The following is a 26,592-nucleotide window of genomic DNA, read 5'->3' on the forward strand; positions in this document are numbered from 1 at the left end:
CCCGGGCTCAAGCAATTCTCCTGCTTCAGCCTCCTGAACAGCAGGTGCCTACCTGCTGTTCTCTGTTACCACGTTGGCCAGGCTGGTCTCGAACTCCTGAGCTCAAGTGATCCGCCCGCCTTGGCCTCCCAAAGTGCTGGGATTACAGGCGTCAGCCACCACATCGGCCATGAACTTTTATTTTTTATTAAATTTTTTTTTGTTTTTTGTAGAGACAGTCTCACTGTTGGCCAGGCTGTTCTTGAACTCCCAGCTTCAAGCAAGCCTCCCGCCTCAGCCTCCCAGAATGCTGGGATTACAGGCATGTGGCACCATACCCTGCTCCTAAACTTTGAAATTTGAGTACTGTTTTCCTGATTTTACTGTATCCTTGTAATCTCTGAACTTTTTTAAAAGATTTCTTTTATTCCACTCTCTTTCTGTTACTTAGCCTAGACCTAGCAAAACAACAACAATAAGCCCATAGGTTTATTCAATCTATTTTTGTATATACATTAAAATGAATGCATAGCTACTAAGTATTTTTGTAAGTTCAGACACCATTACCTGCTTGACTATTACCTGTCAAAAAACAAAATTTCTCAGATATATTTATCTTTAACTTGTCTTATGATACAAGTTTGCTGACAGGTGGAACCAGCAAGATGACAAAAAATTTTCTGGCCTGAGATGGTATAAAAATGGATAATGTAAGTAGTTGGGAAGCAGAATTCCTATATAAGCATATAGTTTTGTTTTTTAAAGTAAGCAGTTAATTGGGCAGAGATTGCAATTTCATGTCACATCATGATAACCATCATTTTTGTATTAGTTGTTAGAGACGAAATCTGGGACAGGATCTCCCAGGATGCCAGGTATGCCTACTACCCGTCAGAAATTTAAAACAAACAAAAAAATGCCTCTAAGTAATAAGAGATAAGGATACATCTGTGGCTCTTATGTGGAAAGCAAGGTTTCATTCACCACTATTAGCCTTTGATATGTCCAGTTAACCGGGAAGCAGGAGACCTATGCTGCTGGTGTCTCATGCCTCTAATCCCAGCACTGTGGGAGGCCGAGGGAGGAGACTCGCTTGAGTCTGGGAGTTCACAAGCCAACCTGGGCATCACAGTGAGACCTGTCTCTACAAAATATAAAAATAAATTAGCTGGGCATGGGGGTTTGTGCCTGTAGTCCCAGCTACTTGGGAGGCTGAGGTGGGAGGATCACTTGAACCCAGGAGGTCCAGCTGTGATTGTGCCACTGCACTCCATCCTGGGTGACAGAGCGAGACCCTGTCTCACCAAAAAAAAAAAATAATAAAGAAAAGAAATGGTGTCAAACAGAAGTCAGAAGCAAAGTACCAAAGAGTAAGTTCTGACTTCAGGCCAGTGCTGTGCTTTTTTCTTCAAGGTGTGAAGAAGTGAAGATGCAGATTACATGGTTTGTCCATTTCTTAGTGTTGTGACCAAATCATTCTCTTGGAATATGATTTGGAAAAATTGCTCTAATAGTCACATCTTCAAATATTTGTAGTTTCTCACATATGCTTAGGGTTGAAATAAAGCATTCGCACACCTACACACTTTCTTTGGGACTATAATGTTAATACTTGTGACACAATTTGAGGCTTAGCAGGCATCCTTTAATCCTGAAGTGTTAATAAAGTGGTGGCTTCTGTTGCTGTTAGTTCTTTGAGCCTGAGTACTAACTTTGGCTGGCATTAGGCTGGCGTTATTTCAGCTAACATGAAGATTTATACCTAGGCTACTCCTAAACACTGTTCCTGTGCCTGAGGCATGATTATTCAGGCATGGTTCCTTTTTTTATCCTATTTGTGTATGCACATGTAGCTCATATGACTGCACAAGCCCTGATTTTTTTTTTTTAAGATGTAGTGTTTATTCATTTTTTTAATTTAGCAAATATTTGAACACTCTTCAAGATGCATGCACAGCACTGAACCAAGTAGTCTGGTGCAGATAAAGATAAATTGGTGCTGGGCCTGCCTGTCCACCAATAGAAGCTTAAACTCACAAACATGTACTCTACATAGATGACTGTAATTTAGGTGCTGGGGGAATTAGTAAAACGAGAAAGTGCTTCTCAGGGAACACTTTAGGAGGAGGTATCATTTGACTGGAAACTTGAGGAATGGGTAGAATTTGGAGAAATGAAGAACTTGCCAGGCAAAAGAAAGAGTTGTGGGTTTTAGGGATACCTAGTCCCTGTTGGTATTGAGCATAAAATGTATGAAGTCTTAGCTATAGTACAATACCTCAGTGAATTTCACATTATGTGTGTTTTTTGTTTTGTTTTTTATTTTTGTTTTTTTGAGGTTGAGTTTCCCTCTGTAGCCCAGGCTAGAGGGCAGTGACACGATCTTGGCTCACTGCAACCTCTGCTTTCCGAGTTCAAGCGATTCTCCTTTCTTAGCCTCCCGAGTAGCTGGGATTATAGGCACATGCAACCACACCCAGCTAATTTTTTGTATTTTTAGTAGAGGTGGGATTTCACCGTGTTAGCCAGGCTGGTCTCGAACTCGTGACCTCAGGTGATCCCTCCACCTTGGCCTCTCAAAGTGCTGGGGTTACAGGTATGAGCCATCACGCCTGGGCATGTGTGTTCTTGAATAACAAGCCAAGGAGTTTGGATTTTAATTGCTTTAATATTTAAGCAAAAGCAAGACAAAGCTTGTCAGATGCTTTTATGAGCTTTATTTTATTGGGGTGGTGGTTTGTTTTCTTAGTGCTCTCAGGCAAAGCTAAGGGTGCCTTGTTTTTTATTAGCATGTCTAATCTGGGAAAGGAGGAAGAATGGAAAAATAAGCAGAAGTGGGCCAGGCGCAGTGGCTCATGCCTATAATCCCACCACTTTGGGAGGCCAAGGTGGGCGGATCACGAGTTCAGGAGATTGAGACCATCCTGGCTAACACGGTGAAACCCTGTCTCTACTGAAAATACAAAAAATTAGCTGGGCGTGGTGGCATGCACCTGTTAGTCCCAGCTACTTGGGGGGAGGCTGAGGCAGGAGAATCGCTTGACCCTGGGAGCTGGAGTTTGCAGTGAGCTGAGATTACATCAGCGCACCCCAGCCTGGGTGACAGAGCAAGACTCTGTCTCAAAAAAAAAAAAAAAAAAAAGCAGAAGTAAACTAAAGTTCATGTACCCTTATTACTGGCACATGATCTTTAGTTATTTTTTCCCCTTCTCTCAAAAATGTGTCATTGGTGGGATTTTCTTCCTACCAAATTAGAATATTCTGTGTCTAGGAAAGGTAACAAAGCAAGTATTCATAAAATCCAGGGCTCTTACTTAGTATTTCCTTAGTTCTGTGGTAGGCTGACCCTTTAACCTTGGTTGGAGTTTTCATAATTAGTGATTTGAAATATTTTGGTGAGCTCAAGTTATATGTTAGGGATCAAAGATGTGGGTCTAATCTCTTACCAGAAATGATTCGAAGATGTATTGTTAGGAAAGAAATAGGGCTCATTATAGAAAATGTACAAAGTGTGTAAAGTTATGGGAAAAAAGTAACCACCCTTAATTCCTCTACCCAGAGACAACCATTGTTTTCATGAAATAGTTTTGTCTAGTACATTGTACTTTTAGAGTTTGAAAGCTTTTCTTTACAGACTAAGGACGTGTAAATTTGTTTATGCCCTTGTGTTTTCCGAGTCAACAGTATTACCTGTGAGTCGGCTTGCTGTTAGGAAGGAGAGCAGGAGGAAGGAGATTAGCATTTTGCAGCTCTGCATTATTTTTCTCTTGATTGATACTCAGTGACTCAGCAGATTTTCTGGACAGGGTTAAGATGAGTAAGAATACCTGCATTTTTTTTTTCTCTCCCTGTAGGCATCCATAAAGCTTTATGAGGCTCAGTAGTCTCTTAGGCACTGCTGGGTGTGACACCGTATCTGGTCTGGTGCCAGGTATTGGTCTCCAATAGCAGCCCAGAGCTCTCGGGCTGAGATAACAACAGTGCTGCGATTGGTGCAGAGCCCAGGTGGCTCTCATGCTTGGTAACTGCATCGACAGCTCGCTGGGGCTCTTGAGGTTGGGCTGCTGCCGGATCATGAGCTCTCTTATGCGGTCTGCTGCAAGACTGCCGCAGCTTTCCTAGGAAGTGCTGCTTAAGGGAAATAAATATAGCCTGTTGGCATGAGTTAAAGGAGGTTTCTGTCAAAGGGGAAGAAAAGTGTTGGAATTAGCTTCCTGGTTTTTTTTTTTTTTTTTTAAGTACCTAAATCTTTGTTAAGATGACTTGGAAGTTACAAATGGTTAATGGAAACTTTTTCAATGAAATCTTGTTTCCACCGTTAGGTGGTTTCTGTTAATGCTTTCTTTAATGTCTTACCATTTTTCCCTCTCTCTTAGTCAAAAATAAAAAGGTCAACGCAAGAAACAGGGCCTCCGGAAGGGTTTGCAACTGTCATTGTTAAGCTTACAGACTAAAGTGAAGTTAATTTGGTGCACTGAAGTCCACTAATGAGCAGAATTAAATTTATCCTTTCCCTCCCTGCCCCCCTTTTAAGGAGTTAGCCAATTTAGATGATTAGATGTTATATGTGTTTTAACTGCTTAAGATTATTTTCTGAATTAGCTGTTCAAAGAATCAATTGTTATTAGATATCAGATGAGAACTTCCACTTAACAAAGCCTGCTCGTGGAGGCAGAAAGCAAGACTGACATGTGTACTTTAAAAGATGGATGGAACCTCAAAGGCCATTCTGCCCAGTCCCCATTTAGCCTCACCTCTCTGTAGGTGAGGTCCAGGAGAGACACTTACTCGGCAGACTATGCTGGGGCTGGGTGAGCTTCCAGGGATGTTCTTTCTGGAATCCGGTGGCTCAGAACACAGTACTTGGCTCCTCTTTGAAGCATGATGGCTCTGTTGCCTGTCTCTGGCCCAGTGTGCTGGGCTGCCAAAAAGAGCATGGAACCAGCCAGGAGATGCCATGACACTGACAGCTGTACCTGACCTTAGAGTTCAGGGTATGTTTTCAAAAGCGAATCTCACTAAAAAGGATTTATATGTTATTATGAAATCTGTATTTATGTGGTGGAAATAGACACACTCAGGCTTTTAGAGATAAATAAACTACACAGAATGGGTTCCAATAAATGGCTGTAGTTGTTTGGCTTTTTTAAGAATCCTGTGAACTTGACAACCTTCTGTTTACTTTTAATTGGTATTATGCAGGTATGATGTTGAGCAGTCACTTAGTTTTCTTAAATGTTGTGTCTCCCAGTAGAAAAATAGCCAAGCCGCTCAGCCCCTAACCTTTTGTGTTTGCTTCTCACCGTGGTCAGCAGTTCTGGCCGGCTCTGCAGTACGGCGGTCACATGATGGAACCCTGAAAGCCTTGTACTATGCATTTAACACACATTGTGTTAGGCACTAGAGGAAGTTTTATTTACAAATTATATTTTAGCCTTTGTTTTTTTTTTTTTTTTTTGAGATGGAGTCTCTCTCTGTCACCCAGGCTGGAGTGCAGTGGCACGATCTCAGTTCACTGCAACCTCTGCCTTCTGGGTTCAAGTCTGCCCTCAGTCTCCCAAGTACCTGGGATTATAGGTGTGCACCACCATGGCTGGCTAATTTTTACATTTTTAGTAGAGAGGATTTCACCATGTTGGCCAGGCTGGTCTCAAACTCCTGACCTCAAGTGATCCACCTGCCTCAGCCTCCCAGAGTGCTGGGATTACAGGTGTGAGCCACCGCACTGGGCCCTTTTTTTTTTTTTTTTTTTTTAGCTAAAGCCTGAAAATCTTGTTGAAGGGATTTTTGTCAAATGCAAAAGAACAATATTCACAACTCTCTAAATCAATGGTTTTTAAGCCAGGCTGAATGTTAAAATCACTTGAAGAATGTTCAACAAATACCAATGTTGGGGTCCTATTCCAGACCAATTAAATCAGTCTCTGGGATAGAACCCAGGCATTGGTATTGTTTTAAAACTCCCCTGGTGATTCTTGTAGGTAGGCAGTGCTGAGAATCTCTAGTCTGGATCTCATGGAATAAAGTCTATTCTCTCCCCTCACCCAGTGGCTCCAAGTGTTTCCTGTAAATCCCCCTTTACCCCTGTGATTCATTTTCAGTTTATCCTTTGAAACTTTACCATGGTATTAACGAAGTTAATCTTAGACCCAACGTAATAGAAACTTTGAATAAGTTCCTTGGAATTTAGCTTATGAAACAACTGAAAACCCTCAAATTCCTGCTGATTATGGAGTAATGCTAGATTATCAACTGCAGACAAATACCTGTTTTACCGTGGTGGTGGAGGGATGCTTGTGAATTGTGTTGCTAGCTGATCATTGGCTTCAGAGTAACCGCACAGCTGCGGGTAAGTGAGCTGATGCTCAAGTTAATTCTTTTCTCTGTGTAGCATAGCTGCTGGTGATGGGACTGAGTTTAGCAGCTTCCCTGACTTGGATTAATAGCTCTTTCTTTTGTATTCTGCTTCTTCCCCATATAGTTTGGGTTCTAGAATTTTGCTGATCCTCTTGACTGAAATGGCTACTATTTGGAAGTTCTTAAGGGAAGAGCTTAAGATGGTCAGGGTCATGTTAACAACCCACTGGGGAGTAAGGATGTGGTGGGAATTAGGAGAGGAAACGTGCTTGGTAGGTTTCTTTAACTTGTTGGAGATTAGGAAGGGTGGGAAAGCCTGAAGTCAGCCGGTCTTGGGAGGACATCAGTTTTTGATCTTTTTAAATTTAAAAGTGAATTTTAATTTCTTTTAAATTTAATTTCTAATATTCTGAGTCCCTTAAGAACTGTATCTGGTGGCACAACAGTTCCCCTTAAAAGTTTGTCTTTCTAGATGTTTGTCATAAAGGCTGCATGGGCCTGGGACATCTGTAGAAATGCTTTTCTTGGCCTGAAGGATGTATTAGAAGAGGCGCCCGTTCTCTTGTTTGTCTTAAGGTCTTGTGAATGAGGAGAGGTGAGATCTGAGGCCTGTTGATTCCAATTGTGCCCCAGATACCACTTTCTTTGAGGGGTGTGCCAGACAGGAGCAGGCAGCCTTTAACCCCCTTGGAAACCGAGGTGCCTCTGTGTGGCCAGTTGATGCCTGCAGTCTCTGCCTTCAGGAAGAACTTGGTTGAATCCTCAGCCTGAGGCTTATTAGGAAGGCTACCCTGCTGTTGTCTGGCTGTCAGGAAGGGACTGGATTGTTCAGACGGGGAATGATTTCTGGCCCCTGGTATCTGTCCCAGTGGCCTCCGTGCAGGGGAAAAGCCCTTGGTTGCACTGTCAGTAGGCATTCACTCTGGCAGCCTGTTAAAATGAGATGGGACAGCTGGAGAAGTGGTGGCCATGGGGTGTGATAGGTGTGCTGATTATCTGAGGCCGGAGGATGGTGTTAGGGCCTGCAGAGAGGCGTCTTTTGCAAGAGCAGATCTGTCTGCTTATGGATCGAATGTTACTTGTTTTTCGTACCGGAGGTGTTTATGAATATGTATTTCCCTGACCTTTGTTTGAACCTTGACAGAATCTGAATTGCATTTTGTTGTTGTTGTTGTTTTTATTTCTCTCTCTCTCTCTCTCCTTTTTTTTTTTTTTGAGACAGAGTCTGGCTCCGTTGCCCAGCCTGGAGTGCAGTGGTGCAGTCTTGGCTCACTGCACCCTCTGCCTCCTTGGTTCAAGCAATTCTCCTGCCTCAGCCTCCCGAGTAGCTGGGATTACAGGCATGCACCACCATGCCCGGCTTATTTTTGTATTTTTAGTAGAGATGATGAGGATTTCACCATGTTGGCCAGGCTGGTCTCGAACTCCCGACCTCAGGTGATTCTCCCACCTTGGCCTCCCAAAATGCTGGGATTACAAGCATGAGCCACCCCACCCGGCAGAATCTGAACTTCATTGTCCCTTTTTAGCTTCCCTGTGACCCCGCTCCTGCCCCATTGCCATTACCTTGGTAGGAAAAATGCTAAGTCTCCTAGTCACATAGTCATGGGAAAGATATAAATGGCAATCATACTTCCTCATTTAATATTTTTCTCAGCTCCTAGATCTGCCAGTATTTTTCCCTTTGAGACAAAGCAGCTGGTGTAGATGCCTTTCTGTGTGGTCGGGCTGTCTGGCCACTGACAGCCTTTCAGTGTGCCGTGCTCCTTAAGATAAATAAGAGAAATGGGTCCCCTCATCTTGTTTCAGGGGAAGCTTTAAAAAGTTACTTGTAAAAGGGATTGAAAGCATCATAACAAAAAACAAATGGCCTCATAAAATACATTCCCCTAGGTCAGCCTATATCAGTACCAGCTGTTTATCTATCTAGGGTTACCTTAGTACTATTGACATTTTGGGCCATATAATTCTTTATTGTGGGGGCTATCCTGTGCATTGTAGATGTTCAGCAGCATGCCTGACCTTTACCCACTAGAGCTAGTAGCACCGCTCCAGTGGGGACAACCAAAAACGTCTCCAGATATTGCCAAATGTCCTCTGGGCAAGCAAAACACCCTCACTTGTGAATTCCTGGGCTGCACCATGCGACACAGTACTATTGTGGCTATTGAGCGTTTGACCTATGGCCAGTCTGAACTGAGATGTGCTGTAAGCATAAAATACCTGATTTCAGAGACTTAGTACAAAAAAAGAAATACTTCATTTGTAAAATACCTAATAATTTTTCACACTGATTATATGTTAAAAAAGATATAATACTTTTTATTGGGTTAAATGAAATACATTATTTAAATTAATCCACCTTTTACTTTTTATTTTTAGAGTCAGAGTCTCACTCCATCACCCAGACTGTAGTGCGGTGGCATGATCATGACTCACTGCAGTGTCAAACACCTGGGCTCATGTGATCCGCCTGCCTCATCCTCCTGAGTAGCTAGGACTACAATCTCGTGCCACCATGCCCGGCTAATTTTCAAATTTTTTGTAGTGATGGGGTCTTGGAGGGTTACACAGGCTGGTCTCAAATTCCTGGCCTGAAGCCATCCTCCCACCTCAGCCTCCCAAAGTGTTGTGATTACAGGCGTGAGCCACTGCACCCTGCCTACTTTTTACTTTTTAAATATGGCTACTAGAAAAATTTAAGTTACATTATGTGGCTTACATTTGCAGCTTGCGTTATATTTCTGTTGGACAGTGCTGAGCTAGAGTGTTGATCTACTGTAGGTTAGCCATTGATTTTGTATTAGGCATTTAGATCTCTGTAAACTGTTGGGTTTAATGGTTTTTTCCTTTGGAAGATTTTCCTTTATGCAGTAAAGTTATGGAGACCCAGAGTATGTAGTATTACATATTACCAGTTTGCTCTCCTGAATTCCTGCTGGTAGCATATTAAAAATCAGTTTAATGTTCAGACCGTGTATGTTTGTCTATATTTCCCTCCTTTCCATGTTGCATTTTCTTTTCCATATTGGATTTTATCTCTTTTAAGGCATATATGGTTGTATCTTAAATTTAATTGGTGACATTGGGTCTGTGTGTTCTCTCCTGTATCTAGAACAGTGCCTGGCACATAGTAGGCTGTCAATAAGGACTAGTTGAATGAATGGATGAAAAAAATACTGTATTTTACTTTTTCAGTAAAAGTCCACTACTTGAAATATATTATTCTGTTAGTTACTTGGTTACTTCTTATTTTTATTTATTTATTTATTTATTTAGAGACAGGGTCTCACTCTGTCACCCAGGCTGGAGTGCAGTGGCATGATCTTGGCTCACTGCAGCCCGATGGCCCCGGCTCAGGCCATCTCCCCACCTCAGCTTCATAAGTAGCTGGGGCTAATAGCATACCTTTTTTGTATTTTTTTGTACAGGCGAGGTTTCATCATGTTGCCCAGGCTGGTCTCAAGCTCCTGGGCTCAAGCAGTCTGCCCGCCTCAGCCTCCCACAGTGCTCGGATTATAGGTGCGAGCCACCACGCCCCACCACTTGAGCACTTCTTTAGCTTTATCTTCCCTTCTCTTAATGCTAATTTCCTTATTCAAAAAAGTTTCCTTCTCATGTTCGAACCTCTCTTCCTTTTGACACATTTCTGATTATTGGGGGTAAATGGAGGCTGTCCCCCATCATAGCTGGACTAAGTATGCTATGTAATTTATGTCATCATTTTTAATGTAATTTTTGGGAGGCTAATTCCAGATGGATTAATGTATGATATGAAACCTGGATCTCAATTAATTCATCTCCAATCTGGTTGTTAGGAAGGTAGGTAGGTAGGATGTGAGTGACGGTCTCACTGTGTCACACAGGCTGGAGTGCAGAGGTGCAGTCATGGCTCACTGCACCCTCGACCTGCCAGGATCAAGCGATCCTCCCACCTTAGCCTCTCATGTAGCTGGACCACAGGTGTGCACCACCATGCCCAGCTAGTTTTAAAAAAATGTTGTATATAGACGAGTTCTCACTTTGTTGCCCAGGCTGGTCTCGAACTCCTGGGCTCAAGTCATCCTCCCACTTTGGCCTCCCAATGCTGAGATTACAGGTGTGAACCACTGCACCTGGCCCAATCTGCTATTTATTTGTTCCAACAATATTCACTGACTCATGATTCCCTACCTTATTATATTATTTATGCTTTTGTATAGTAAGCCCTTAAAGCTTGAATATATTAAGTCTTTTCTCTTGGTTCGTTGCCATTTTCTATCCATTCAACCTTAGAATGTTGATAACTCACTTCATGGAATGTTAACTGTGGTAGAAAATATTTATTTTTACCTTGAAATAGACATACTTTTTTTTTTTCCTGACATGCTCGGGCATATGAGCTTTTTTGGGAAGCCTAAAGAGGAAGAGAAGTTAGACATCCAAGCATATAGTTAGTTACATGTGGGAGACATCTGTGCGGTTACTGGCAGGTTAGTATAAAGATGCTGTTATGTTTCCTTTTTTTGTTTTTTTTTTGAGACAGAGTCTCCCTCTGTCACCCAGGCTGGGGTACAGTGGCGCAATCTCAGCTCACTGCAACCTGCACCTCCCAGGTTCTAGTGATTCTTCTGCCTCACCCTCCCGAGTAGCTGGAACTACAGGCATGTGCCACCATGCCTGGCTAGTTTTTGTATTTTTAGTAGAGACGGGGTTTCACCATATTGGCCAGGCCGGTCTCGAACTCCTGACCTCAGGTGATCCGCCCACCTCAGCCTCCCAAAATGCTGGGATTACAGGCGTGAGCCACTGTGCCTGGCCCTGAGTCATTGTTTATCTTAATCTGGTATTCACCCGGGGAATAGAGAAGAGCCGTTTATGAGGTACACCTGGGATCATTTTGTACCGTTATGGTTTATTTGCTTGTTTTTTGTTTGTTTGTTTTGTTTTTTTCTTGACAGGCACATAGCAGAGTGATGAAGAGCCTTAGCTCAAGGCTAGATTGAAATCCCTGCTGTGACCTAACATTGGCGTGCTTCAGTTTCCTTAGCTGTAAAATGGGGATACTAGTACCTACCTCAAAGGGTTATTATGAGGATTACATTAGTTAATATCTGTAAACCATTTAAAACAGTGTCTGGCACATAGTACACACTATGTTGGTTTGTTATAAATTTGTATACATTTTCTGAATTACCTTTAAGTGAAAAGCTTGCCTTTATAAATGCATACTAGTCATGAGATTTGGCTGTACACAAGGAAGATTGCTATAGCTTCCTTTATTTCTTGCTGATGTCAAGACAACCTGAGGTCCACAAAATAGAAGTGAAAGTACTAAAGTTAATAGCAGTTCTCTTTTGCAATAATCCTGGAGCACATATCCTGTAATAAAGTTAATTGGAGCAAACTGGGTAGAAGTCTAATTGCTAGGACCTACATTTTTTAAATCCTGTAACCCCAGTGATAGAATTTATCTTAAATAATCCAGAAGGAGAAAAATAAAACTAATTGTATGTTATACTATTAATAATAAGCAAAAGCTGGGTGTGGTAGCTCACACCTGTAATCCCAGCACTTTGGGAGGCCAAGAATGGAAGACTGATTGCCTGAGCCCAGGACCTCAAGACCAGCCTTGGCAACATAGTAAGAAGACGTCTCTACAAAAAATAAAAAAATTAGCCAGACGTGGTGGTAGTGCATGCCTGTAGTCCCAGCTACTCTAGAGGCTGAGGTAGGAGGATTGCTTGAGCCGGGGAGGTCAAAGCCGCAGTGAGCTATGATTGTGCCACTGCATTCCAGCCTGGGTGACAGCAAAATCCTGTTTCAGACAAAAATAATAATAAGCAAAACAGCTAGATAATCTAAACAGAAGTGGAATGGGTAAGATTGCCTCAGTGGTATATCATGTAGCATTAATTGGCGATATGTAGAATGTAAGGTAAAGAAGGTATTTTGAAGGTATTTTCGTTGACGTGTGATTACTAGGTGCCAAACTCTCTACTATGCCAGAGGCCAGGGATACAAACAAGAGGAAGACAGCTTACCCTCTAGGACCTCTTACCAGAAGCATCCTGCTGTGGTGGTATAGGTGCAGGGAAGGCATAGGAGGAAGGAAATGAATGCCCCAACCTTGAAAGAGTCAGAGAAAACTAAAGGAAAGAAGAAATAGTTGAGATAGACCCTAAGGTTTATTGGCTAGGTAAATTGGGATAATATAGCTAACATGTATTGAATGTTTATTATATACCCAGTGTTTTGCTAAGCACTTTTAATTATCACATTAATTCCTCTCATCCCTATGTGGTAGGTGCATGTACCACTGTAAAAATGAGTAAACTGAAACTTAAATCTGTATCTGTCTTCTAAAATTCATGTTTGAAATTACTATGGCCCCCAGCTGTGGGAAAATTCTGCCTATGGAGATCTTCATACTTTAAGGCCATAAGAAAGAAATAGTTTTGTTGGAGTAAGAGAATTCTTTTCTCTTGTTTTTATTATTTATTTGTTTATTTTTCATGTTAACATTTGAGAGTTCTTGCCAACAGCTGAATGTCTGTTGTTTATTGTTTTGAGAGACCTGTCTCTGAAGGAGCTAGGTGCAGATACGGAGTGGGACAGTGGTTTCTTCAAAGGAGAAGATCCTGTATCATATCTGTATTTCCGTCAGATGGTTCATTTTCCTGACTTGGTTAATGTGTAAAGATATGACAACAAGATTGACAGTTTGGGAAAACGTTTAAGAAGAATAGTAGGGTCAGGTTGTGACTTGGAAAGTTCGTTGCTTGGAGTAGCAAGGTTTGATTCTTTTAGATCAACAATATAGACTTTTCCATACTCTTACTGTGAGAATTTCTACTCCATGCTTTGTTACATGAGAATTCTGAGATTAGTGCTATTTCAACCACTCTTAGGGGGTTTGTCAGGATAAAATTGCACCAAGTGCCTTGTTCTAAAACCAAAGGCAGCAGGAGAGCCCTGAGTATCTGCCATCAGTAGTGCCACTACGGCATTCAGGAGAAACCTGGGAAATGAAGGCTTGCCTGGCAGCTTTCATTTGAATCTTTTAAAAAAGAGCCTTTGAATTTGATGTTTTCCAATATAGGAAGTAACTTACTACCTAGGTGGTGGTGAAACATGACATAGTTATATATAGTAAAAGCAACAAAAACCATGCAATCCGAGGATTTAAAAAAAATTATCAAGTCTATTTACTTTTCTATGAATAGGTTTTAGTGAAAACTGTCACTAGGCATTTTAGAAATGAAGAAAATGAAATTAGTGTGTTATACACATAGGAATTGGCATTTGTTTTGTTCCCACCATCTGGAATAGTCTTACAGGAGGAGGCACTTGGCAAGTTATTTGTTGAAAGAATGGATGAAAGATGTGAAGATTCTGGTTTCCTATTAATGTTAATATGCCATGCTCCTGTAAACATACTGATGGATTGCATGCCAAGTTTTCCTCTTCTGATGCTTCTCAAATATCAAATGATGTTTATAAAACCCTTCTAACTCTTGAACTTGGTTCACCTGGAAAAGCAGAAGAAATAGAATAGCTAAAACAAATTTGAAAAGGAAGGATAAAGTTGAAGGCATCACACTATCCTATTTTAAGACTTAGTTTGTAGCTACAGTAATCAAGTCAGTAGTATCAGTGGAGGGATAGACAAATAGATCAATGAAATAGAGTCTAGAAATAGACTCAGACAGGCATGGCCAACTTTTTGACATAAGTGCAGAGCACCAGGAGAAATGGTAATCTTTTCAACACATGATATTGGAACAGTTGGACATCTGTAGGTGGCAAAGTGAACCTTTGCCGAAACCTTACACTTCATACAGAAATTAACTAAAGATGAACCATAGAATTAAATGTAAAATGTAAAACTATAAAACTTTTAAGAGAGCACATAGGAGAAAATCTTCATGACCTGGGGGTTGGAAGAAGAGTTCTTAGGCGTGACACTAAAAGCACAATTGTGAAAGAAAAAAATTGGTAAATTAGACTTCAAAATTACAAACTTTTGCTGCATGAATGGCCCTAATTAGGATGTAACATGGCCATAAAATGGAAGAAAATATTTGCAAATCATATGACAAGGAACTTTAATGCAGAATATATAAGGAACTTGCTAAACTCAACACTAAAAAAAAATTCGCTTAGAAAATAAATTGTAATTTCAGCACTTTGAGAGGTCAAGGTGGGAGGATTGCTTGAGCCCGGGAGTTCAAGACCAGCCTGAGCAACACAGTGCTGTCTCTGCAAAATAAAAATAATTAGCTGGGTGTGGTGGCATGTGCCCGCAGTCCCAGCTAATTGGGAGGTGGGAGGATCACTTGAGCCCAGGAGTTTGAGGTTGAGGCTGCAATGAGCCATGATCATGCCATTGCACTCCCAGCCTGGGCAACAGAGCAAGATTTTGTCTTAAAAAAAAAACATAGAAAATGGGCAAAAGACTTGAACAGACACTTCAGCAAAAAGAATGTAGGGGTGACATATAAGTACAGATAGATGTTAAACATTATTCATTCACCATTAGGGTAGTGCAGATTAAAACCACAATAAGATTCCATACCACACCTATTAGAATGGCTAAAATAAAATATAATGCCAATACTGGCCGGGCACGGTGGCTCACGCCTGTAATCCCAGCACTTTGGGAGGCCAAGGCAGGTGGATCACAGTATCAGGAGTTCGAGACCAACCTGACCAACATGGTGAAACCCTGTCTCTACTAAAAATAGAAAAATTAGCTGGGCATGGTGGCGGGCATCTGTAATCCCAGCAATTCGGAAGACTGAGGCAGGAGAATTGCTTGAACCTGGGAGGCAGAGGTTGCAGTGTGCCGAGGTTGCACCACTGCACTCCAGCCTGGGTGACAGAACAAGACTCTGTCTTGGGGAGAAAAAAAAAAAAGCCAATACCAAGCACTGGTGAGGATGTGGGGAAACTAAATTTCTCATCCATTGCTAGTAAGAATGTAAAATGGTACTGTGGTCAAGTAATTTCAATGACAACTAATATTTGAATCGTAAATAATGTCAAGCTGCTTTATATACTTCTTGTGCTGTCAAAAGTTAAACAAGAAGTGAGATCTCCACTCGAAGTCAGGAGTTTGAGACCAGCCTGGGCAAAATGCCATCTCTACTAAAAATACAAAAATTAGTTGGGCGTGGTGGTGGGTACTTGTAATCATAGCTACTTGGGAGGCTGAGGCAAGAGAATTGCTGGAACCTGGGAGGCGGAGCTTGCTGTGAGCCAAGATTGCACCACTGCACTCCAGCCTGGGTGACAGCAAGACGCCGTCTCAAAAAAAAAAAATGAGCTCTCCGTTCCAATACAAATTTATAGTGGATGTATTTTTCAAACTGCAGTTACAGTTCTAGCAGTGATTTTTAGACCTCAATGATATACGAAGCCAATTTCCATATTTCAAGATCTATGTATTTTGGAATTAGTGGCAATGGTTGTATAGTATTGTGAATATAATTAATGCTTCTGAATTCCATACACTTAAAAATGGCTAAAATGCCAACTTTTATGTTATATATATTTTGCCATGTAGAAATAATCCATTTAACTGCGGCGTTTAGTAGCTTCCACATAACTTTCCATTGAAAGTGATTAATCTGCAGTGTAATAACATGATAAAGGTAAATGTCAAGAGAGGAATCTAATAGAATTCTATAATGTCTTCCATGAGATAAAAGGCTCAATTAAAAGTGTATATTCCTGGATTTAGCTCAGTATTTGGCAGTTCCTTTTTTTTTTTTTTTTTTTTTGAGACAGGGTCTTGTTCTGTTGCCCATGCTGGAGTGCAGTGGCGCAATCTTAACTCATGACAATCTCTGCCTCCGTGGTTCAAGAGATCCTCCTACCTCAGCTTCCCAAGTCTGGGACTACAGGTGTGTGCCACCATGCCCTGCTAATTTTTGTATTTTTAGTAGTGATGGAAATTCACCATGTTGACCAGGCTGGTCTCAGACTCCTGACCTAAGGAGTCTGCCCGCCTTGGCCTCCCAAAGTGCTGGGCTTACAGGTGTGAGCCACTGCACCCAGCCCAGCAGTGTACTTTCATGAAGACATTTGCAAAAGTGGAATTGTAGAATCTCATTGCAAATCAGTATTCATAGATGAATATTTGCAATCAATTTTGATGAAAGGGAAAACTATTTTAAACCTCAGTTAAGTGAAATGTTATTCCCCCATAAAAGAATTTCATTCTTCTCATCAGTAGATGTGTTATTACAAAAAATTGTACTCAATTATTACAATCTGAATTGTGTCAACATTTTGTGGAGATTTGTTTTCTCTTGTAATAGGAGTACCTACTTAATATCTTTGATTTTGCCTCTTAGCCCACAAAACTTAAAATATTTACCTCTGGCCTTTTACAGAAATGTTCGTCAACCCGTAGCTTAAAACATTAATTTTTCTCTTTTTCTTCTTTTCTGATATATGCTTTAAAGGCAATGAAAATCTCACTCTATTCTCTGTTTTAACTGTATCCCAGAGATGCTGATGTATTGCAGTTTCATACTGTTTAGTACAGAATATATTCTGATTTCCGTTTAACGCCTTCTTTTTATTTATTTATTTAAAGAGAGTCTTGTTCTGTTGCCCAGTCTGGAGCGTAGTGGTGAGATCATAGCTCACTGTAGCCTCAAACTCCTGAGCTCAAGCAATCCTCCCACCTCAGCCTCCTGAGAAGTTGAGATTATATAGGTACAAATTGTCACACCTATTTGATGTCTTCTTTCACTTACATTATTACTTAGAAGTATATTGCATAATTTCTGAACATTTGGAGATTTAAAAAATCTTTGTTTCTGAGCTCTAATTAAATCCTAAAGTGGTCAGAGTGCATGTATACATGATGTCAGTCTTGAGATTTGTTGAGGTTTACTTTATAGCCCAGCGTATAGTCCATTTTGGCAGATACCCAATGTATATTTGAAGTGACATTTTTCAGATCTTTTGTCATCTTCTGAAGCTTTGGATATCCAAATAAGGTTGGTCCCTGTAACATTCTGTACCTACTCCGTACAGATTCCCAGTTTCTACTCACTTAAAATAGGTGTGCTTGTATTTTTAGTGTATCTTTCTGCTTTCTCAACCCAGGAGTTTTTTTCCTTCCCCTTGTGGTTATATGCAGCTTATAGGTAAGAAAAACCTTTGTAATGTACTTGAATCTCAGCAGTCCTCAGTTCATTATCAAGTGCCATAGTCCCTAACCATTAAATTAAGTGTTGACATTATACATAAGGACGTCGTATAGGAATGAGTTCGTTTCTTGTTGTTGACTCCTGTCATGTTGTACCATTGTTCTCTTCACACTGGTCTCACTTGCCTTTGACAAAAGGAAGGGAGTGTGCTTTGCAGGGCTGTGTGCTTTCCTAATACCAAGAAGTTATCTAAAGATAAAACTTAACTGTGCTGTGAACTAAAGCTATTGTGTTTGATCTGCCCAGCCATCCAGCTGACCCCTGTATACAAAATTCTACCTGTTCAGTTCTGTTAATGTTTAAGTTGCCTCTGTTCTTTGGTGGAAAAAGAGGTGATGTATAAAAATTGACTGCTTTGTATAAGGCTTGGTGTGTTAGGTGCTAAACCACTTAACTTTTTCTTGATTTGGGGATCTATTCTCCTTGGTTTTTTGTTGTTGTTGTTGTTTGTTTGTTTGTTTTTTTCCCTCTTTTAGAGAGTCTTGCTCTGTCACCCAGGCTGGAGTGCAGTGGTGCGATCATAGCTCATTGCAGCCTCCAACTCCTGGGCTCAAGTGGTCCTTCTGCCTCCACCTCCCAAGTAGCTGGTACTACAGGCACACATCACCATGCCCGGCTGATTTTTTTACTTTTTGTAGAGACGGTGTGTTGCTGTGTTGCCCAGGGTGGTCTTGAATTCCGGAGCTCAACCGATCCTCCTGCCGTGGCCTTCCGAAGTGTCAGAATTTTAGGCCGGGCGCGGTGGCTCGCGCCTGTAATCCCAGCACTTTGGGAGGCCGAGGCGAGTGGATCACAAGGTCAGGAGATTGAGACCATCCTGGCTAAGACGGTGAAACCCCGTCTCTGCTAAAAATACAAACAATTAGCCGGGCGCATTGGCAGGTGCCTGTAGTCCCAGCTACTCGGGAGGCTGAGGCAGGAGAATGGCGTGAACCCGGGAGGCAGAGCTTGCAGTGAGCCGAGATCACGCCACTGCACTCCAGCCTGGGTGATGAGCAAGACTCCATCTCAAAAAAAAAAAAAAAAAAAAAAAAGCCAAAGTGTCAGAATTTTAGGTGTGAGCCACCATGCCCAGCTGAGATCTGTTTTTTACTATTTCACAATAATTGCTGGAAATATTTGTAATAATGTGACTTTCACTGCTAAGACAGAAAAGGAAGATAAGGAAATTGAGGAAAATGAAGCTTCTGCTTCTATAACAGGAAAGCATAAACTTTTGAGTTACTTTTAGAGTAAACAGGGATAAGCATGTCTAGATTCTTGATCCACCCTCTTCTGCCACAGTCAGCCTTAGAATACACTTTTGCACGCACTTTTGTTAATCTAATTAATGAACATTTATATGCTTTCTAGTTAGTCAATACGTGTAACTTTATATTTCAGCTCATGAGAGCTTCTGCCCTATGCTGCAGGGAAGTGTATAGCTCTTCAGCTGTGCAGCCGGGATGAGAACTCATGTTCTGTTCTTCCTGCTACTGATGAGACAGGGGAGGCACATGTACATCCAGGCTCTTTCTGCATGGCAGGGCTGTTTAATTAGGGCTGATGGAAGTTTTTGTCATAGAAAATGGGCAATCAGATTTGCAGTTAGTAGTGAAATAATTGACTCTCAATCCATATTGGGAAACAGAAGATAAAACGTTGGTAATAAAAATGTAAATTTTAGAACATAGAACACAAAGAGTGGACCATAAACTGGGTGCTGCGACTCACACCCGTAATCCCAACACTTTGGGAGGCCAAGGCAGGCGGATCATGAGGTCAAGAGATCAAGACCGTCCTGGCCAATGTGGTGAAACCCCATCTCTACTAAAAATACAAAAATTAGCTGGGTGTGGTGGTGCACGCCTCTAACCCCCCTACTCGGAGACTGAGTCATGAGAATTGCTTTTGAACCAGGGAGGCTGAGATTGCAGTGATCCGAGATCACACCACTGCACTCCAGCCTGGGCAACAGAGCGAGACTCCATCTCAAAAGAAAAACAAAACAAAACAAAAACAGGGCCGGGCACGGTGGCTCATGCCTGTAGTCCTAGCACTTTGGGAGGCCGAGGCAGGTAGATCACGGGGTTAGGAGTTCGAAACCAGCCTGACCAACATGGTAAAACCCCATCTCTACTAAAAATACAAAAATTTTCCAGGCGTGGTGGCACATGCCTGTAATCCCAGCTACTCAGGAGGCTGAGGTAGGAGAATGGCTTGAACGTGGGAGTTGGAGGTTGCAGTGAGCTGAGATCGTGCCACTGCACTCCAGCCTGGGTGACAGAGCGAGACTCTATCTCAGAAAAACCCAAAAAAACAAAGAGTGGACCCTAATGTAACCTATGGAACTTCAGTTAATAATGAATCTGCATCGGCTCATCAATTGTAACAAAGGTACCACACTAATGGAAGATGTTAATAATAGGAAAAACAGATGGGGAGGATGGGGGAGGTACAGAGGTATATGGGAACACTCTGTACTATCTGATCAGTTTTTCTGTAGAACCTAAGAGGCCAAAAAAAAAACTGTTTAAAATTTTTAAATATCTAGCTTACTGTTCCCCAGTGGGTTCAAATCATACAAAGTTAGTGTTTAACCTCCTGACCCTTGCTTGGGATTTCTCAGTTAAGATGAGTCCAGTTTGCAGTTTGAGCCCGTTTCATCAGTTCCGTTTGCCTCTTGCCTGTGTATTAACTGTGCTCTTGCCTTTCTCCCTATCTGCTGGAATAGTTGGAATGCCAAGATGCCTTGGAAACAGCCGCCCGAGCTGAGGGCCTCTCTCTGGATGTCTCCATGCATTCTCAGCTCAGAATCCTGGACGAGGAGCATCCCAAGGGAAAGTACCACCACGGCTTGAGTGCTCTGAAGCCCATCCGGACTACTTCCAAGTAAGACGCCCTGCCGGGTGATGACATGAAGCATCAAAGGCTTTTTTTTTGTTTGTTTGTTTGTTTTTTGGAGACAGAGTCTTGCTCTGTCGCCAGGCTGGCATGCAATGGTACGGTCTCAGCCCACTGCAGTCTTCACCTCCTGGGTTCAAGTGATTCTCCTGCCTCAGCCTCCTGAGTATCTGGGACTACAGGCGTGCACTACCAAGCCCAGCTAATTTTTTTGTATTTTTAGTAGAGACGAGGTTTCACCATATTGGCCAGGATGGTCTCAATCTCCTGACCTCATGATCCGCCCGCCTTGGCCTCCCAAAGTGCTGGGATTATAGGTGTGAGCCACCACACCCGGCCCATCAAAGCCGTTTTAGAACATTCAGGCCAAGATTAGATCAGCTGGGGAGACCTGTCTTTAGTTAAGAGCTCTGTTCACTAAACTCTGTCTTTTAAACACGAGCTGCCCTCTCCGTGCATGTTGATAGCTTTGTGATTTCGGTTTTCTCTCCTTAGACACCAGCACCCAGTGGACAATGCTGGGCTTTTTTCCTGTATGACTTTTTCGTGGCTTTCTTCTCTGGCCCGTGTGGCCCACAAGAAGGGGGAACTCTCAATGGAAGACGTGTGGTCTCTGTCCAAGCACGAGTCTTCTGACGTGAACTGCAGAAGGTAGGTGCCTCTGGTCCACCCTCATCTCCCCCATGCTGGGTGGGCAGGGCCTGAGCTAGGAGTGTGAAGTCCACAGCTCTGTGTCTTTAAAGAGCCAAGCTGTCCAGTGGAGGGTGGGCGGCCTGGGGATGACTTTCTCTTTGCTCTTTTGCTTTATCTCCTATTTCACCTTTGATCCTGTTTTAACCACGGGCTTTCTCTCTCTCTCTCAGCCCCGCTTCTCTTCCTGAGTCTGCAGGGAGATTATGTTGCTGCCTTGTGACAGAATACATTTTTGTGGTAGCTGATTGTCATGATTAAAATCTAGTTTACAACTTCACATTTTACCACAGGAACCTTCAGAAAGGGTCGGGGGCCCCTGAAAAAGGAAGTTCTTATTCACAAATTGCATTCAGGGATCATTTTCCTGGGTGGAAAGGCTTTTGCTCTCATCATTTTCTGTATCCTGGGAGGCTCCCTGTACAGGGTAAATATGTAGTTCCCCAGGAATGGTATTTTTTCCCAGAAGGTGAAGACTATGTACATAATTTTAAAGGAGAGACTTATGTGAGTGGTGGCAAAACCTGGAGACAAAAAGTGGTGGCAAGCGGGGAGCTAGGTGTGCCTTTCCCCCGGGGAGATGTGTAACGAGGACGTGTGCCCTTATTAAGACTAGAGAGACTGTGGCAAGAAGAACTGAATGAAGTTGGGCCAGACGCTGCTTCCCTGCGAAGGGTTGTGTGGATCTTCTGCCGCACCAGGCTCATCCTGTCCATCGTGTGCCTGATGATCACGCAGCTGGCTGGCTTCAGTGGACCAGTAAGTTCTAACCATCCTTTCCGACAGTCTCCAGGGGCCCGGCCACGGCCAGCTCTAACACTCTTATTCTGTTCCAGGGGTTGTGCTCAGCTTTGGGCTAGGTAGCAGTCTTAGAGATGCCTTCAGAACTGTTGAAAGGGGTCGATGGATTTTGGAGTGAATGGTGGCTTGGCAACAGCTGGAAGGATGAAAGGGCAGTGTTGCCAGAGAAGAAATGGAACTGGCTTGATTTCTGGGCGGGGGTAAAATGGAACTGACTCCAGTTCTGCACGGGACTGTGCCTCTCGGTTGTGTGTTGATATGAAATGATAGTCGGTGCGGGCAGGTGTGTCTTGCAGTGCTGTGAGTGAGTGAGAGCACATTATGTGGCCTGGGCTGGTGAGCCAGCGCCGGGGACATACCGAGTGCCTGGAGGCAGAGTTATCACATGTTTGGCGGGTCCGTGGCAAATAAGCCCTGAGGAAACTAGAGGACTGTCAAGGATTTTAGAGTCTTACCTGGAGTCCGTTTAAGTTTGACTTATAGTGTAACTGTGTGGCAAGCGTTGGGGTGGCAGCTGTGGTTTTCCCCAGTCTGTACTGATGCAGAGTAGACAAGAGAGCCTTTGACGTTCACTCTGTTTCCTGGGCACCTGTTTCTTACACTTGCTGTGCTGCCTTACACTTGAGACCTTGATTAAATCTATTCTCTACACATTTGCCTTGAGGCATCGGAGCAGTAGTACTGCTTGTACTGTGCATTTTCCGTGTGTGGGTAAAGCTGGAGGTTCATGGTTTCGGTAAGTATGTGCCTCAGATGCATGGCGATTAGGTAAAACTAATTTGCAGTTTTGTTTTTGTTTTTGTTTTTTTGACGTTTGATGCCTCTTGTTAAAGTTTTGATCTCTTTTCTGAAGCAGAGAACGCTACTTTTCTGGTATTGGGTTTCTATATTATTAATAATTGACCAACTAACATACTTTATATAAAAGTTTTAAGTAAAAAGGACCATGTAACTGAAATGTTGTGTTACGTAATTTACCAAAATGGCAAACACTTTCATAGAGCCAGCTTCCCCCAAGAAGAGCTTCTGTCATTGTTTCACTACAGGGCTGGTGGCTGCTCTTACCTCATAGAATTCATTCCTCTGGGTAGCACCCTATGCAGGCTTTCCGAATAAAGTGATCATGGGCTTTCTTGATTCCATTTGGCCAATGCAAGAACTTCATTGACTCCCCTCTAAAAAAAAATTCCATGGATTGTTGGGATTTTTATTTTTATTTTTTGAAAAAAAGTTACCTATCCATATTCAGCTTGGTGGCTTCGCGGTCACTCCCCCGAACATTCGTATATTCCGTAATCTCTCATTTATGGTGCAGAACACTGGGATACTAACCTCTAGGAAACTGTTCTAGCTGCCAGGGAAAGCTAAGAGCCCTCGTTTCATAGGAAAGCAGCAGCGTGCTTTTTCTTCTCTCTGCCCTTTCAGGGAAGAGCATCTTAAGGCCAGTGTTATTTCATGGGATTCTGTCCTGGAACTGAGAAAGCAATGGACTCATCCATAGTCTCTTATAGATTTAAAAGTGTAAATAATACACACTTCCTTTTTTGGAACTCCAATTCTAATATGTTTCATTTCCATTGGAAATTGAAAAACCAGGCTGGTGTTGAGATTAGTACTAGCAGTGAGTAAACCTCCTCTCTGTGGCCTTAAATCCTTTTGAGGAACATTCGTTTTAGATTTTTGCAAGTTTCCTAATCTGGCACGACTTTCAAACTAGCTTAATCTGTCCTTACAGAAACCTGTGTAAGGACAGACTGCCCACATACGGGCTCCCCGAATAAAACGGCATTTTTATTTCTTGTCCCTGCTCGGGTTTCACCGAACCTTGGTAGCCATACACAGAACAAATGAAACACAATCAAGTTGTTGTGCTGTGTTTGTTTTTACCTACCGGCCAGCTGATGCTGACATTTATACACCAAGATGATCCAAGGCTTTGGTGATGCCAGTGGACTAGTGCCATATGTGCAGGGTGCCTGGGGGTCATAATAATGTTCATGGAGTATCAGACTCTCTAACAGTATGGTCCTGTGTAGCCAGATTGCTACACTTACAGAGATGCTTTGGGGCCTTTTTGGATTAAGACAGTTCTAAAAGACCAGGCCTCACCTGTGATCTGTGTATAAAGAATTAGCATCGCACCTAGATCTGCAAGAGAAGGCCGCCTCCTGCAGTGCTATCTCTTGGTGAATGCTAACTCTGCCCGAGGGCCTTTTGGGGAAAGGACAGTGTAAAACCCTTAGAGAGGTAAGTTTCCCACCCTTCCAACCTCTCTCCACCTGCAGCTTGCTTGGTGCTGTCAGGATCTGGATTTGGGGGGAGTCTCTCTGTAGTGGAACCAGTGACAGAAGCTGTTCTTTAGAATTTTCAGGATGGCTGTATTCTGCGGTCAGAATGAGAGAGTCAAGCTGGGCAGAATCTCTCGCCAAGAGTTCAGGTAAGGTAATGTTTATTCACTGGGAATGCTTTCCACAGCCAGACAGCTATGCTAACAGTCTCAAGTTTTCTTCCAGTTTGTTTAGATTTAAATGATACATTTGTAACTTTTTAAAAACTAAATTTTGGTTGGATTTTTCGTGGAAATCTCTTTTTTCTTTATCCCCTAAAAAATGGTTTGAAATGTCATTGTTATTTAAAAACCCGATGTGTTGGAACTTCTTTAATCTGCTGTTTCCTCTTTTTCCCCCCCTTTGAAAGTTTTGCATAGTATAAACATTCACTATGTCTTTTACCTTCCCTGCTCCTCCCCTCTGGGAGGCGCTGATGCTATTATCTGGTGCTGAAAAATGGCACTCTAAAGGTATGGGAAGGAAGGAGCCCAAGGCAACCACCTGCTGTCCTTTCAGCCTTCCTTTGGAGACTGCTCCATCAGTGCTGAGGTGTGTGGGAACAGGCTTCACTGCACCGCCATCTTACTGAGTTGCTTCACGTGAGGAAAAGGGGGCTTTGGCCCTGTGACTCAGTTCCACATTTTGGATTGCATACTGGAAAAGAAGCCAATCTTCTTGCTAGTAAACCAGCAACCCGGCTGTATACAGTGGTGACCCAAGCAATGGATATAAATCTAAAAGTCTGAGGGAGGGGAGAGGTGGAATACAGTAGTTCTTGGAATCTGAAGTCTCCTATTTGATCAGGTTATTTCCTGGGACTTGGCAAAAATCTGATTGGTGGGGATCTCCTAGGACCTAGTGGACATCTGGTATTAATTTAATCTCAGGAAAAACAAGAAATTAACCCAGAGAGATTCTGGGTTCTGGAATTCAGCGTAGCTACCTCCGGACCATGGTGTCTGGCCTCCATTTTTGTTTGTCATTCAGCTCTGACTTACAGCTGCAGTCACCTTTGCTATAAGGAACCTGGGTATAGGGGTGGATGGGCTTCACGTTAATTTTTTTCTTCCTTTAGGGTGGGGGATTGGTTTGGCTTTCTTTTGTTGTTGTTTTTTGTTTTATTTTTGTCAATCAAGATTGATTTTTAGATGCAAGGACTTGAAAAGACCCAGAAGGATGCCACCAGTTTTTCCTTGAGGCCTAGGATTTTTTATTCTGTCCCGAGCAGAGGTAATTCCTCACAGCTTAGTGCACCAGTGGCACCAGCCATTTTGAGCAGAGCACCTCTTTGGGGAGCTTTTCGTTTTGTTTTGTTTTTAATTCTCTTTCCTTAGCAGCAAGGTCTTTTTTCTAGAGAATCTACTCCATTGCAGAATCATTGCAACCTCAGGAGCCCTCACTGATTGAGTGCTGTCAGCCTGATATACTACTTTGGACTCTGGAAACAGATATGGGTTTTATTCTCTATTTCTACTGTGTGTCGTTAAACAACCGTCGGAGGCCAGATGACCTGTTAGATGGCTAGTCCTGTATAATTTGACTCTGTATGTTTCAATGTATGTTACTGCAATGCTTCACCTGCTGTACAGTGTTTGTGAGATGCTCTTTGAAGATGGTACTTTTATATTTTTTCATTTTCAATAAAAGTACATTCCTTCCCACTTCCTGGTATTTAATACTGTTGCTGAATGTGCCTTGTGTGAGTGTGTGCTCCGGCGTTGCAGGACCTCAGCTGGAGGTGGCACTCGGTGGTTCTTGGGGGCTGGCCGCCTTCCCTCTGCAGGTGGTGTTAGACATATACTGCCTGAGGTAACATGTTTTCATTTTTGGGAGGGAGTTGGGAGTGGGGTGGGCCCATGGGAGGGTCTCTGGAGTTTTGATAGCCTGCTTTGTTTGCTCTCTTCTGTACTATTAAACTGCTGATGTTTATTTTCAGGAATGTTTTGCAAATGCACTTCTCACTCTTCCCCAGTACAACTGTAGGTACACTGTTCCTTTTTATCAAATAAGCACGTTTGAAATGATCCAAAAAAAGGTCTTAATTTCATGTAAAGAAATGTATCCATGTGTGGAGATACTGGAATAAGGTCAAAGCTGTACTTTTGAATGACCATGTGTTTAGAGTTAACTTCAGCTCATTGATAGGTTTATGTTACATTAGAAAGAGTAATGGTTTTGATGGTGTCCTGAAAGGAAGAAAGTTTTCAATTAGACCTAGCTCCTGCAGAATGCCCTGAGTAAATTACTGCAGGCAGCTTGTAATAACTGGGTCCTCCAAAGTTTTGTTTTGCTTGCACACTGGTCCCTGAGCGGAGCTGCCTACTCTTTCTAACTTAACATAAAAC

The 26,592-nt window shown here is 42.5% G+C and overlaps 1 protein-coding gene across 13 annotated transcripts in view; it reads left to right on the top strand.

Annotated features, from left to right (window-relative positions):
- The window catches only part of ABCC5 (ATP binding cassette subfamily C member 5), a 95,722-nt gene that overhangs the window by 6,864 nt on the left and 62,266 nt on the right, over positions 1-26,592 (top strand). For 7 of the 13 annotated variants that reach the window (XM_010366200.2, XM_030931419.1, XM_030931377.1 and 4 more), the window contains 3 exons: positions 20,257-20,414; positions 20,922-21,077; positions 21,728-21,875. In XM_010366200.2, the coding sequence (XP_010364502.1) occupies positions 20,257-20,414; positions 20,922-21,077; positions 21,728-21,875 (462 nt within the window). Of the gene's footprint in view, positions 1-20,256; positions 20,415-20,921; positions 21,078-21,727; positions 21,876-21,979; positions 26,231-26,592 lie in introns of those variants that run through there. The other 6 variants (XM_010366212.1, XM_030931429.1, XM_030931423.1 and 3 more) reach the window with 5 other exon arrangements.

This window comes from Rhinopithecus roxellana, chromosome 1, assembly GCF_007565055.1.
Source record: "Rhinopithecus roxellana isolate Shanxi Qingling chromosome 1, ASM756505v1, whole genome shotgun sequence".
Classification (NCBI taxonomy): domain Eukaryota; kingdom Metazoa; phylum Chordata; class Mammalia; order Primates; family Cercopithecidae; genus Rhinopithecus; species Rhinopithecus roxellana.